The sequence below is a fragment of the Lathyrus oleraceus genome, chromosome 7 (assembly GCF_024323335.1).
Source record: "Lathyrus oleraceus cultivar Zhongwan6 chromosome 7, CAAS_Psat_ZW6_1.0, whole genome shotgun sequence".
Lineage (NCBI taxonomy): Eukaryota > Viridiplantae > Streptophyta > Magnoliopsida > Fabales > Fabaceae > Lathyrus > Lathyrus oleraceus.
This window is the reverse complement of record NC_066585.1, coordinates 114869760-114884491: the sequence shown is the minus strand read 5'-3', so window position 1 is coordinate 114884491 and position 14732 is coordinate 114869760. Positions and strand designations below refer to the sequence as shown.

The 14732-nt window shown below is 30.3% G+C and overlaps 1 protein-coding gene and 1 long non-coding RNA gene across 2 annotated transcripts; both read left to right on the top strand.

Moving 5' to 3' along the window:
- The first annotated feature begins 3020 nt into the window (after nt 1–3020).
- LOC127100997 (cyclic phosphodiesterase) lies at nt 3021–5714 on the top strand. The gene is made up of 3 exons (XM_051038304.1): nt 3021–3443; nt 3562–3616; nt 5225–5714. The coding sequence occupies exons 1-3, from the start codon at nt 3153–3155 to the stop codon at nt 5428–5430; spliced, it is 552 nt and encodes a 183-aa protein (XP_050894261.1). The 5' UTR covers nt 3021–3152; the 3' UTR covers nt 5431–5714.
- Nucleotides 5715–8226: 2512 nt separating this feature from the next.
- On the top strand, nt 8227–10567 carry LOC127100996 (uncharacterized). Its single transcript, XR_007794557.1, has 3 exons — nt 8227–8391; nt 8490–8538; nt 10056–10567. It is a non-coding gene; the product is annotated as an uncharacterized LOC127100996 (long non-coding RNA).
- Nucleotides 10568–14732: the final 4165 nt, after the last annotated feature.

Genomic DNA, 14732 nt, shown 5'->3' with positions numbered 1-14732 from the left:
TTATATGAACATTGAATTGAGTGTTGACCATTGTTACAATTGACTTGATGATGGATGTATTTTCATATTTCAATCTCATGAGAAAGAGCCATGTAAACCTACTTTGTCATCCACAATAGTCAAGAAATATCTATATCCCATCATGGATGTTATGGATAGGGGACCAGAATATCCATATGAACTAAATCAAAAATAAAATTAGATATATGAGAACTATGAGAAAAATGGAGTCTCTTTTGCTTAGCATAAAAACATATGTCACAAGGAAATGAATTATTAACAACCTTAACAAAACGGGAATTTTTATTGAGCTCAAGCAATTTTGCATTTGAAGTATGACCAAAGCTTAAATGCCAAAGATTATGTTTATAGATGTATCTAATGTAGGAGGATGTACTACATTAATGAGGTGATTTTATGGTGTGTGGTTCAAGGTAACAAATAGATGAAGATGTTAACAGATACAATCCACCATTCAACTTAGTTGTGGCAATCATCCTCTTGGAACTGTATCTTGTATAATAAAATCAATGTCATTAAAAATTAGTTGACAATTAAGTGTTTGGGTCAATTTATGAACATATATGAGATTAAAAGCAAAGTTAGGCATGTACAACACATATGTTATATAGAAAGAATGATCAAAATTGATGGTTCCTGCAAAATAAGTGGTCACTAAATCTCCATTGGGTAATTTTATGGTTATATATTTGAGTCTCTTTAAGCAATGGAATTTTTTTCTGGTGTAACACACATGGTCAATTGCACCAATGTCTAAAATGAAAATTTCAGATCTAGGTGTGTTACGGATAATGCATATGATACTCATACCTAAATTAGGTTTTGATGTTAAGGGGTTGACACTATGAGGTCGTAAATGAGATGATCCTTGGAGAAGTGCCAAAAAAGACTTATTTTGATCTAGTGTAAAATCCAAAGAACCAAAATCTTGTTCATTTTCTTCATTGAATTCAAGTTGAGAGTCACCTGCCTTGTCTGCTACAGCTGCACAATTATTGATTGCACCATTCTAATGTCAATAAGGAGAAAAGTCGTACTTTTTGAAGCAAAATCAACTGTATGATTTTTCATTTCACAACGATTGCAAATTTGTGTGGCTCTACCTCTCCCACCATGAAATATGCCACCTAGTATGCCTCTACCACAATAACTTAGATTGCGTTTGTATTGTGAATTATTATTCTAACTAGGAAAAGCAAGAACTTTGGATTCATCAAGTGGTATGGTTGTCTGTCTTTCTTGTTGAATAAGTAAAGAGTAAACTCTGTAGATATCTGGAAGAGGATCCATCAACATGATTTTTGACCTAACTGTTGAATATTGATCATTCAGGCCTTTGATAAATCTGATGACTTGATCTCCATCTTTGTATCCATGAAATTTGGTAATTGCTTGACAAGAAATATCACAAGTACATTTAGGAATTAAACGAAAATTTTTCCAATTGTCGCCACAATTTCTTGATTTTTGTATAGTAAGAAAAGATAGAATAATCATCTTGCTTCAAGGTGCAAATTTCTTCTTGAATGTGTGAAATTCTAAAAACATCTTGATAAAATTGATCCTTCAAATCATTCAACATTTCAGTTGCGCTTTCAATCCACAAAATGCTTTAAGCAATTTCTGGTTCAACCGAATTGTTGATCCATGACATAATCATGGTGTTGCACCGATCCCAAACAATAGAGTTATGATCTTCATCAGGTGGTTGAGGCTAAACACCATTGATGAAATATAGTTTACTCTTGGATCTAAGAGTCATAGTCATGGGACGAGACCAAGAATGATAGTTGTTGCTTGAGAGTAATGGAGAAACAAGAAAGAAAGTTGGATTTTCATTTGGGTGCATGAATTATAGATTAAGGGTATCAATTTAACAACCTTTGTTGGCATGTGATGAGGATCCTCCATTGATGCTGCTTGCAGAGCTTGCAACAGACGTGATGAAATGAAGATGAAAGAATGAAAATCGAAGGAATCGTGATGGGATGAAGAAAAACTAAGATTAATGAGTAGAGTTGTGTAAATGTAGCGGGGAAAGCTTAATCATAGGTCGATGATATCATGTTAAAACTCAAGCTAAACATGAATAATTATTGAGATAAAGAGAGAAAAATGATATACAAGCTTTTCATAACTCAAAAGTCTAGTTTGATACAAGGGTGATATGTTACTTATATATCAAGTAACTCCAACTAATTAATAACAACTTGATAACTACTTCATAGTTGTTTTTCAAGTTGGTTATTTACAATTGTGGTTTTCTATTCTCGATCTTGACTACTTTCTCTTTCTTCTCATCAAACTTAATAACCATTAATCATAACAATCAATCCATCACCTTCTTTATCACCAAAGCAGAAACCAACATTATTTGCACGTTATCTATGCCAACCGAACCCTACTACTCATACCAATCTTTAGAGCCACATCAGGGTCCTCTCCTAAGAGATCATTAACCCTTATAGGTTTTTCGATGACTTCAACGAAACAATTCTCTCAAGTGTTTAATGATGAGGCATTTCACCTCCTCAATAGCAACTATTTTTGAAAATTTCATGGATACTTGTAATCTTTTAAACTTGACCTTGACAGGAGGCCACTTTACTTTGACATCGTAACAATCATGGCCATAAAATCTTCTCCACAAAAATGGATTGGGATCTAGCTTTATCCAATAAAGTCTTCTTAATTGTTGAAAGATACTTGATGAGTCACCCCTATAAAACAGAAGATATGAATGACACCCCATATCTGAGATGCCATCGACCTCATCCCCATCTCTCTTTAATACTAAGAGTCACTTACACATTACTTAAGTAATGGTTGAATCCATTGACATTTATTAAATCTGATCAATATTACTAGTACCTTCTAGTCAATAATTTCCTTAAGAAATAAATTTGCAATATAATTTAATCACATTAACAATTTTAATCATATTTTTGTAATAATTGGGTATGGTGAGATAAAAATATCACATCACCCACATGACATGACCATAACTACAGGGCAGAATATGCTCAGCATGTGCTCCATGACATGACAACAACATGCTTTAAAGAAACCATAAAAGAAAGAAACCCTTATGATCATGAAAACGACAAGCTGATTGATACTCCATAGTCCATATGGCAACATCAACAAACAAGGAAATCTATTCCGTGTGGGCGATCCCACCGGAAGACGTGTGTTACCGCCTCACCAGCCTCATGACCACCCTCGGATCCGAATTCCGTGGTCCCCATTTCGAACCACACATGACCGTCGTCGGAGCAATAGAATTAACCCCCGACGACGCGCTCAACAAACTCCGATCAGCTAGCGAAGGTGTTAAGGCTTTTCAAGTCACCGTTGACCGTGTGGCCACCGGTACTTTCTTTTATCAGTGTGTTTATCTCCTCCTTCATCCTACTCCTCAGGTTTTCTTTCTACGTTTTCTTCTTTTTCTTTACTTGTGCAAATTTGTAACTGAAAAGGGATTGAATCGATTATGCAGTTTTTGTGATGTGAATTTTGTTTCTGTTATTTTATTGGCAGATAGTGGAAACCAATGCACACTGCTGCAGCCATTTTGGTTATACGAATTCAACTCGTAAGTTACATATTTTACTCCTATCAATTTTTTCATCTGTTGATTATTGGGGTATATATAGATTATTTGTTTGGCTTTCTGTGACATTGTTAGGTTTTCCTTTTCAATTGATGAATGAATATGTAGCTAATCTTCTAGGTTGGGTACTTTAGAAGATCAACAATATGAAACCTATCATTAGAGCTTGAAACCAAGTTCAATTTGTAAGCATTCTTTCATGTTTTTAGCTGGACTCTGGCAAACATGCCTACAGTGATGTTTCTTGATAGTGTGTGTTTGGTTCTGCAGTGATGAGAATCGATTATGAGTGAACTGATTTTGTAGGATTGATTTTGGTTAAAAGTGAGTCGAATGTAAAGTGATTTATGTTTGGGTATAGGTAAAAGTGACTTAAACAACAAATTTCAGTGTCAAAATCACATTAAGCTCAAACTACAAATCCTAGCTTCAGTTAGAATCAGTTCTAGAAGCATGTCAAAATCAATTTTACAACTCTAGAATTGTTTTTGGCTCTTACGAAATAGAAACCATACATATACATAGTTTTTTATGCCAAGAAATGTAGATGTCAGAAAATGTCTTAATGTCATAGCCATGGGGTAAAAATAGACTCTTTTAAATAAGCTATTTAAGAGAGAAAATTAGTACAAGATAAGATTGCGAATGGGATTGGAGGATTGGTAAATAGATTAGATTAGAATTTATGTATTTTTATCTATATTTGATGCATAGTCAGAGTAGTAGAATTATAGAACAAGCTATACTGTAGGAAATGCGTATATTTTGATGAGTTGAATCAAATCAAATAGAATATAATAAAACAGACTGTCATGCCATGTTCTATTCGTGTGTCAAAGGCTGACTGCAGAGGAGCCTTTGAGAATCAACCAGCAAGGAGCATGGTTCTCCTCCGACAAAGTCTTGAATTTCGGTTTTGTGAACGGTAAATATAGATGTTTGAGAGAATTTTGTCCCCTTCACGTGTTCACTTTACTTAACCTAGATTAGTCGGGGCCCAATGTGATTTTCGAATATCCAAACTCTAGACCAAAAAAGTCACCTTAAAGAACAAGGTGCTGTTTCAATCACAATATGGTATGAAATGCTAATAAATCGGGTTGCATTGCGAATAAATTCATATTGCTTCCTTGCTGAATAAATCATGAAACTTTCACTTAAAGAAAGTATTCATTATTGTTACACTGTTTAAGAATAAAAACTGAGGTAAAACTTTGTTTTCTGATGGCAAACATTTGTCACTTGGAGGATGCGTCTTTGTAAATTTTAAATTTTGAATCCACTTAGAGTTGATTCTACTTTCTCTTGGAACTTAAGTTGTTATCAGAATATCGGCTATTTCGATGAGAGATGATAATTTGCATATCCAGAGACTAGAAGCGATAGTCACCTCTGAAAACCCAATTGACTTAGTGTTCTAAAATCAAAGAGCCTCTTTAGTTTGCCAGTGTTAATGATTTGTGTAGCAATAACATTAGGGAAAAACAATAAAAGTTAGTCTTGATAGATGAAAAAATCTCGCTGCCTTAGTGGTACGAGGGAGATGCATAAATCATGGGTTATTAATTTTTATCTTGTTTCAATGTGCAGCTTACATGCCGCACGTGAGCCTTCTGTATGGAGATTTAACCGATGAAGAGAAGCAAAAGGCTCAAGAAAGAGCTAATATTCTCGACGACACTCTCAGTGGTTTGAGCTTTCAGATAAGTAGACTTGCATTATACAAAACCGACACGAAAGACAAAACACTAAAATCATGGGAGAAAATTGCTGAATGCACACTTACTCCAAACTAGGTTGCCAACAGTTAAACTATCACAAGCTGTTGTGTACAGCAAAAATAAACAAACATATACCATCACAAGCTGTCTTACATATTTTATGTTTTCTGCCAATGCATTCTATTCTTTTTATATTCTGTACTATGTAGTTATATTCTCAGTCTTTCTACTCTATATGGTGTGGAAATTACTGTAGTGCTGTAATAAACCACCTCAGTTAACCACTTGTGAAACTTTGCATAACATAGAAGCATCATGTGTAATAGCACATTACTAATAAGAGTTAAAACTTTCCATCATGAGACAAAGAACTATTGAACTTTTGCCTATTATGAGATCCAACTGAGGAGTGGTCTTAGAGGACCCTAGCTCCTTTTCCACATCTTTTTTGGTCATTAAACTTGGACCCATCAACTGAAATGTATGTAGTCTCTACAGGAAAGGATGGCAGAATTGTGCTTTAAATGTGAGTTACAAGCTTCTACCATTGCAATGATTTTCTTTAGAAAAAGGATGGGCTGACAAAACTTGAGTCACCCTAAAGGTGAGTGGGTTCAAAACAGAGAGATATTGCCCCCTCTGTCCCAAAATTACTCATTCACTTGACCAATTTACATAAATTGAAAACCATGTAGCAATGAAATAGAGAAAATAATACAATACTTTTAGTTGAGTACTCTTATATTTTTATATGTATGAGCGAATTCATCTCTAGTATAAATGTGAAGAGGAAGATATTGAATTGAAAGTAATTCGGATTTTACTAATTAGAAGGAACAGTTAAAATAATAATAATAATTAATATTGTATTGAAAATTAAAATAGAATTCAAGAACACTTGAGCTGAATGGTAAGGGATCTTTTAGTTATTCACCAAAGATCTTTTAAATAGAGTTTTACCGTCTTCTTTGATTCAAAAGATAATATTGTGCGTAAATAATATTTAGTTTATACTAAAAAAAGAGTACATAATATATGGTTTATACTAAAATAAATAGATCATTTATTTTAGAACCATATTTATTTATGATTGAGTCGGTCATTTTGATAGAGAGGGAGTATATTATAGGGTTGAGTTCTGAGGTGTTGTGGGATTTGATATTATTAGAAAAGATGAGGGCATGCAGGATTTTGAAGTTACTTTCAAAAGTTCTTTTATGTCCTCATCTTTTCCTAATTACTAATGGATGGAGGATTTTGAAGTAACTTTCAAAGTTTTTCTATGCCCTCATCTTTTCCTAATTATTTCTAATTATTAATGGATTCCTAATTATTAATGGTTGAAAGTATTTAGCATCGAAACCTCAAATTCATGTCCATTTCTACGTCAGTGTAGGACATGGATCTTGTGCAAGCAAATTCTATTCTACAATACAGGACTCTAAATAATGGAAGGTCTCAAATTTGAAATATGCAAATTTTTCATTAATATTAGTAGACATAAAAAAATATTATAAAAAAATATAATAAAACAAAAGAATATTATGATAAAAATTTAATATACAAAAAAATTAGAGTGATTAAAAGTTAAAATAATTATAATTAAATTTATTTTAAAATTAATATATAATTATATTTTTATATGCATTTTAAAATTATTTTAATTGTATTATTTTTATAAAAATGGACACATTTTTTAATTTAGAACGGGACCTCTTAATTGATTGGATTGGCTCTGACCGACATCATACTAATATTTGTAATTATATCTAATTTATTTATTTTTTAAATTATTATTGATATTGACATGTCAATGTTAATATCGTGTATGTCCGTGCTTCATAGTGTCAAAGAAGAGATTACAAATTATCTAGTATATTAAATCTATATATAGGCTAAAAATTATTTACTTCAAAGATTTATGGGCATAATCCATTTGTTAATATCAAATAATATGTATGTTTTAGGACAAGTTTCTTTTGACTTTTTCTTTTAAAATGATTTTTATAGTGTAATATAATTTTATATAAAAAATTAACAAAATATTTTTGATAAAATTTTAAATAAAAATTTGATTGAAATAGTTATTCTTAAAAAATTGTTTTAGATATTTTATCATTTTATTAAAAAAAATTATCAAAATTTCAAAAAAATCTCTTAAGTTTGAAGTTATTTCAAATAATTTTTCATAAAAATCATTTTTGAGATACAATTTTTTTAAAAGTCTTGCAATTTCGATTATATTTTCAATATAGTATATTTATGTTATAGGATGTCAAAAATTATTTTTCTTAATTTAGAAAAAAAACAATACCAAAAAATCATCCCCCAACGATATAATTTTGTGACATGATAAACATGTGGCAAAAAAAGACGGTTGCGATGTGACACATCATAGTATATTTAAAATAATAATAAATTAGAAATTAGATTATTTTAAAAATTTTAAAATTCAATGTTGTGGTGTGGAAAATACGTCGTAACATCTTATTTTAAATAAAAAATAAAGACGTCGGGTTTCAAAATGGTGGAACTTTGAAATTTTCAAAAATTAAGTTGTATCATGGAAAATACGTTGCAAACGAGATTTAAAAAATAAAGTTTTTTAGAGAAAAAGTTTGACTGGACATATTAATGGGGTGCATGTATTGACCGACAACTTTTATGTAGCGACATATTATTTACGTCGCAATGATTATGAGTGTTCTGACTGTTATGTAGCGACATATTATTTACGTCACAATGATTATGAGTATTCTGACTATGTAGTAATTCCGATGTGTTATTCACGACACTATTCAATAAATACTTTTTTTCAGACATAAATAACACGACCTTGTGGTGGATATTTAATGACCAGGGTTCCACCCATGTTATAAGTGTCCAATGTTTTCCAATTTCTTCTCTTATCATTTCCTTCTCTTCCTTTTCAGCTTCACACCCATTTCTTCCCAATTTCATATTCCAATTTCACCCATTTCTTCAAATTAAAATCCCTAATTGATTTTTGATCTTTGTCTTCTTTCGCTGTTAAAGGTATTTGATTTAAGTTGAATTTTCATATTTTTCTTGTTGCTTTTCTTATTGATTTTCATTTTTTTAATTGTTGATTTATTTTTTTCTCAATATTGAAGACCTTCTTCAAAACTCAAGAAGGATGTTCGAGATTTTTTTTTCATTGAGGTATTTTAGCTATTATAGTTTTTTCTCCGAGTTTTAATATATAAAATTATTGGGTTGTTTGTTGTTTTTGTTGTTGTAGAATATTTATTTAATTGTTTTTAATTTTTAATACATTTATAATCCGAAAATATATTTTATTTTTATAATATATTATTAAAACAAAATATATAGATATATTAAACACTAAATATATTATAGTTTTATTAAAAATGGAATATATTATTTTTTGAAAATGAAATATATTATGTTTTCATTAAAAACAGAATAAAGATTTATTAAAAATAGAAAATATTATTTTTTTATTTTTCTTAAAAACAGAATATATTATATTTATATTTATTTTTATAATATATATAATTAAAAATAAAATATATTATATATGTATAAACAAAATATAATTAAAAATAGAATATATTCTATATTATTTTAAAAAACAAAATAATCTATATATTTTAAAAAATCAGAATAATATTTTTTAATATATAATTAAAAACAGAATATATTATATATGTATAAACAAAATATAATTAAAAACAGAATATATTATATATTTTTGTTAAAAACAAATTAGTATACTATATATTATTTTACAAAACAGAATAATAAATTTTTTAAACAAGATATTTATTAAAAATATAATATATTATATATCTTTATTTAAAATAAAATAGTATGTAATGTTTATATTATATGTTTATTAAAAGAATAATTTGTTTATTGAAAACAAAATAGTATTAAATATTTATTTTTTAAAACATAATAATTTTTTAAAAATAGAATATACAGTTATTATATGTATTATATGTTTTGTTTTTAAATAGAACATAATAGTAATTTTTTAAAAACATAAAATATTATATGTTTATTTAAAACAAAAACATAATAATATCTTTATCTTAAAGAATATATTATATAAATTTATTAAAATCAAAATAGTATGGAACTTATTTGTAATTAATATATTAAGAATAATTAATGTATTTAACACATTGATGGACGTTCAAGGCAAAATAAAAGATAATGAGAAGCTAGAAAAAACATGAAAATTTGATGTACTCGAAAAGAGTTGGAGTTGAAGCCTCAACCAAAGGGAAAATTATTAAAACTCAAGACGACTTATGGTCTAATTTTCGAAGAAGCTAAAGTGATTTGTTGATGGTTAAATAAAATGTCTGATGATTATGCTTTAAACTTAGCAAGGTGTGCTGACTCCAACACTAGGAAGTTGCATGAAATGAAAAGTCATGATTGCCATGTTTTTATGAAACGGTTGCTTCCAATTGCGTCCAGTTCACTACCCAAACATATGATTAATCCACTAATTGAAATTAGTCAATTTTTTAGAGATATTTGTGCGTCAGATTTATGAGTGGATGACATCATTAAGCTGGACCAAATATTCTAGTCATTCTCTGTAAATTGGAATAAGTATTTCCGCCTTATTTTTTCGGCTCTATGAAACATCTACCTGTGCATATTGCGTATGAAGCTTATCTTGGTGACATTGTTCAATATAGGTGGACGTATCCGTTTGAAATATTCATAGTGTCACATATTATTAGGCAAGTTTATTACGTTCCTTATCGTTCAATTGTGCCACGTAAACGAGGGTGGTGTGTTGTAATCAAAACAAAATCATTGGGTCATACTGAAAATGACGATCTAGTGGAAGACGTTGCTTACCAAGTTGATAAAATTTTCTCAAATTAATGATGTGATTGAGGTTGAACAAATTATAAGTTTATGTGATACAATGGTTGAGGGTCATCAAGTTGATGCATCTATATTGTTGAAAGAAAATAATATGGACGAAGAATATGAAGAGTTTGGATCCGAGGACAATATCAGATCAGATGATGAGAATGATATGGATGAAGATCATAAATAGTTTGAATAAATTGTTTTTGTAATTTTACTTAATGAATCGTGTATAGAGAGTGTGTTGATGCATCTATGTTGTTGGTAGAAAAAACATGTTGATTTAAATGTGTTTTATTGATTTATTAATTGTGTTGATGAATTAGTTATATATATTGTGTTAATTTATTATATGCATATTCTCTCAAAATAGATAAAATGTCACCCCAAACTGATAAGGGTAAGGGTAAGAAGACCCAACATCAGCGCCCAAGGGTAATGGTATATAAGGAATCTCAGTTGGCCATGTGTCCTCCTCCACAGAGTCAGGTAGATCTCATGTCTATGGCTAGTTTTCAACCTCTTATGGAACTACTCTCCCCTAATGACTACCATATGTTCCCATATGGGAATCCATAATTTATTATCCCATATGGGGATCTAGGTTTCCATACTAGCAGACTAAAGGATCTAGCTTTCCATACCAGCAGACTAGGGGATCCAACTTTCCAGATCCAACATCCTTCTGCATCCATACCCTCACACGTATATCCTTACCATCCATGTATCCTAGGGGATCCCGCACCCCACATCCCACAGACATACCCTTACCATCCACGTATCTTGTGGTAGCCCGCATCCCACATCCTTTACATATAGCCTAATCATCCATGCATCTTGGAGGACCCTAGACCTCACCTACCACACACATACCCTCATCATTCATGTATCCTAGGGGATCCCGCATCTCACCTACCACACACATACATGCGCGTGAGGAAGGCCATGAAGGGTAGGGTGAGGATGATCATGAGGACAATCATGAGGGGAAGGATGAGGACGATCATGAGGACAATCATGAGGGGAAGGATGAGGACGATCATGAAGGGTAGGATTACACTACACATTCAAATGAGTATCACATGGTTGATGGAAGATACTATATTTGGCCCAGTGGAAACTTATAAGTTTCTAATTTATAAAATTGTAATTAAAGTAAACATGTTGTCATTTTTTAGATTTAATAATAGTTATTCAAATTGCTTTTGTTTAGTTTGAGCCGAATCAGATTGCTGCCAAATGTATAAGTTATGTTATCCAACAAATGTTTAAAAAAAATTGGAAGAGATTTCGAGAACTTTCCAAGAGTGAAAAAGATGATTGGTTTATCAAATTTAAGGTATAATGAATTTATTTTAAGATATTGTTATTTTAATTACATTTTTAATATAATTATCTAACAATTTATTTGAGTATCATATAACATTGCAGGAAAAGTGTACGTGGGAAGTAGTTAACAAGGCTAGGATTTAAAAAAATAAGAGGAGAACAACAATCCGACTTTCTAACATGCTACGATGTGCTAGACGTGGTTGGGAAGAGCAAAGTATTCGTCCTAACTGGATAAACAATTTTTTTTTGATGAACTTCTTGTCTATTGGAATTCACTTAATTTTAAGGCAAGATTTGAAATTGCAAAGACAATGAGAGCATCTAAAAAGGGGGTCACCTTAGTGTAGTTGGAAGCATTAGTATCGTCGAACATGCTACACGCATGATAATCATAACTATTTTTTAAAGTTATATTTTGATTTACTATATTAAAGTTAATTTTATTAATTAGACTAAGAATTTGGGGAGACCCCCAGAAATGAATGAGCTGGTTGCAAAAACTCGTACCAAAAAATCGTGGGATTTTGTTGATGAACATATCAAAAGAGCTTTGGTAAGTTGTTTATATTTTATTATTTTATTTAATGGCAAGTTTGTGGCGTAATTTTCACGTAGCAACTTATTTAATACTGTTTATGGCGTGAAAATCACAATGATATATTTCATTATTTAATTTAATTTAATTCTTGTATATAACTAAATTGTTTAAATTATATTTAATTTTTTTTCTTGTATGTGTAGGAGAACTATCCGTCATTGCTCGCATAATTTTTAGTTCAAAATCCTTAGTATACTCTGATAGGTTCAAACCCGATTGATGAACATGTAGATCTTTATATTTGGAGTTTAGTAGTTGGTAAGAGAGGATCTAATGGGTATTTTTTCGTTGTTGGATCTTTGACCGACAACCACATAATAGATGATAGAACTTTATTTGAAAGAATTGTGGATGGGGAAGGAACGTCATGTCCACCACAATTAACATCCAAAATGATGGAAACAGATAGACAATTGGTGCTAACTAAGACGAGACGCGAGTGATAGAACGTGAGGCGGCGATAAATGCCTAAATGAAAGCAATGAAGAAAAACAATTTGAGATGGAGCAGCTAATACAACACAAGAAACAAACAAATAATTCAATGGATGATGATATGGATGAGGATGATGATGTGGATGAAGATTTTAATAATGACATTGATTAATTTTTTTATTGTTATTTTATTTTAAATACTAATTTTTATAAAATACTTCTAATTATTTTGAATTTAATTATTTTTAATTAAAATTCATCTTTCTAATTATTATTTAAAAATATTCGAATTTTTAATTGTTAATTGAAATTAATACTATTAATTGTAAAAATATATTATTTATTTAATAATTTTAATTTTCGTATTTTTAGTATTTATTAACTTTTTAATAAAAAATTAATCAGTGACATGACAAACACGATGCTAATTAATGACAATGTTTTTAATTAAGTGGTGTGACAAACACGATGCAAAACTGAAATATTTTTATTTTGTTTCATGAAATTCGCGTGACAAATATGCCAACCTAGTCTGCTCTTCCGAATTGTAGCAATGTTATATAACATAATTTTGTGGCGTAGAAATCATCTGCTCTTCTGAATTGTAGCAATGTTATATAACATAATTTTGTGGCGTAGAAATCACGTGGTAAAGTGTTGCGACGTGAAAATCACGTGACAAATTGTGGCGTGATTTTCACGTAACAAAAAAGTTGTCACACATGCTTCTGCCGCTTGATTTTTCATGTCACATTTGTGGCGTAAAAATCACGTGACTAATAATTTTTTTTAGTAACAAATATAAACAAACTTGTAATATTTTAAAAAACAATTTTATAAAATCTATTCTTAAAAATAAAAATAAAAAATCCATTTTTTTGAAAAGTTGAACAAACATGCCCTTAGTTCCAACAAAAAGTTTGCTTATTAAACAAGAGCAAGTTTCTTGCAGTCTCCTCAGCCCATGAATCAATTTAGTTACTATTTGAGTTAAAATTTCTATTTAAGCATATTGGAGTGAAAGCCACTACTTGAATCTGTTGAAGACTTGAAATCATACGATACCTTTATGACAAAGGTGGTGGTGAGATTGTGACAACCTTTATGTTTGATGCATTTATGAGACTATGGCTTGCATTGGAGAACTACAACACATAACATCACTAGAATCATAATACATAACCATGTAATTGTTTGTGGTCCCCTTCTGTAGGGGAGATAGTTTTCAAAGGAACTGTAGTTTGCATTTGTACTTTACTTCAAAATTCATTGTAAGTTTACAAAAACTAAAATTTGTAGTTTTTATAAAATTACGGTGGTTCAATGTAATTTCGACAAACTCATAGTGTCATCAAAATTACAATTCACCTTAATTACTACAAAGCTATTGTAATATCAAAGATGCACTTTGCATCAATAGACCTTCTCTACTTCGAATTGGAGTTGGTAAAGATTTAGATTGCATGATATTGCTTTTACTTTTAACTTTGACTATTTAGGTAAAAATGGTCCCAACACTTGCATAATATTAGTTCTTTCTTTAGATTACATCCCATTGGAAACCATGTGTAATTGCATTAATAATTGTTATAACTAAATGATACATATACACTCGATGGTAGAGAACATAAGAATTCTAGTTGAAAGGTTGCATATATATGCTGTCTGATGATGACACAATTCTTAACTTTAGCATTTGGACGGCTGAAGCGGAAGGCATATGGAACCTACCACTCATACCCATTTCTTGTGGTCCTGTCTCGACAGATATGGGCAAGATATTCTTCCTGGTATACATAAATTCTATCCTATGTAGGCATATTAACATAAGCATGATAGTAAGATGAGGTAATTAAGGAATATATATATATATATATATATATATATATATATATATATATATATATATATATATATATATATATATATATATATATATATATATATATATAACCAAAGAGAAAGGTATACAACATTTTATTCCAATACCTTTCGCTTCTTCTTCATTTACTGACTTATGAGTCAGAGTATTTGCAGGTATCATCTTTCATCAGCTATCAATCCATATAATTTACTAATGCGTTTGTCACCTTCAAAACTAGTTTGCATCAATGGCGCACCTAATAGGGCCC

Coding starts and splice junctions, on each gene's coding strand:
- LOC127100997 (XM_051038304.1), top strand. CDS start 3,153: ATGGCAACATCAACAAACAAGGAAATCTATTCCGTGTGGGCGATCCCA. Junction 3,444..3,561: donor TCCTTCATCCTACTCCTCAG/GTTTTCTTTCTA, acceptor TTTTATTGGCAG/ATAGTGGAAACCAATGCACA. Junction 3,617..5,224: donor TGGTTATACGAATTCAACTC/GTAAGTTACATA, acceptor TTCAATGTGCAG/CTTACATGCCGCACGTGAGC.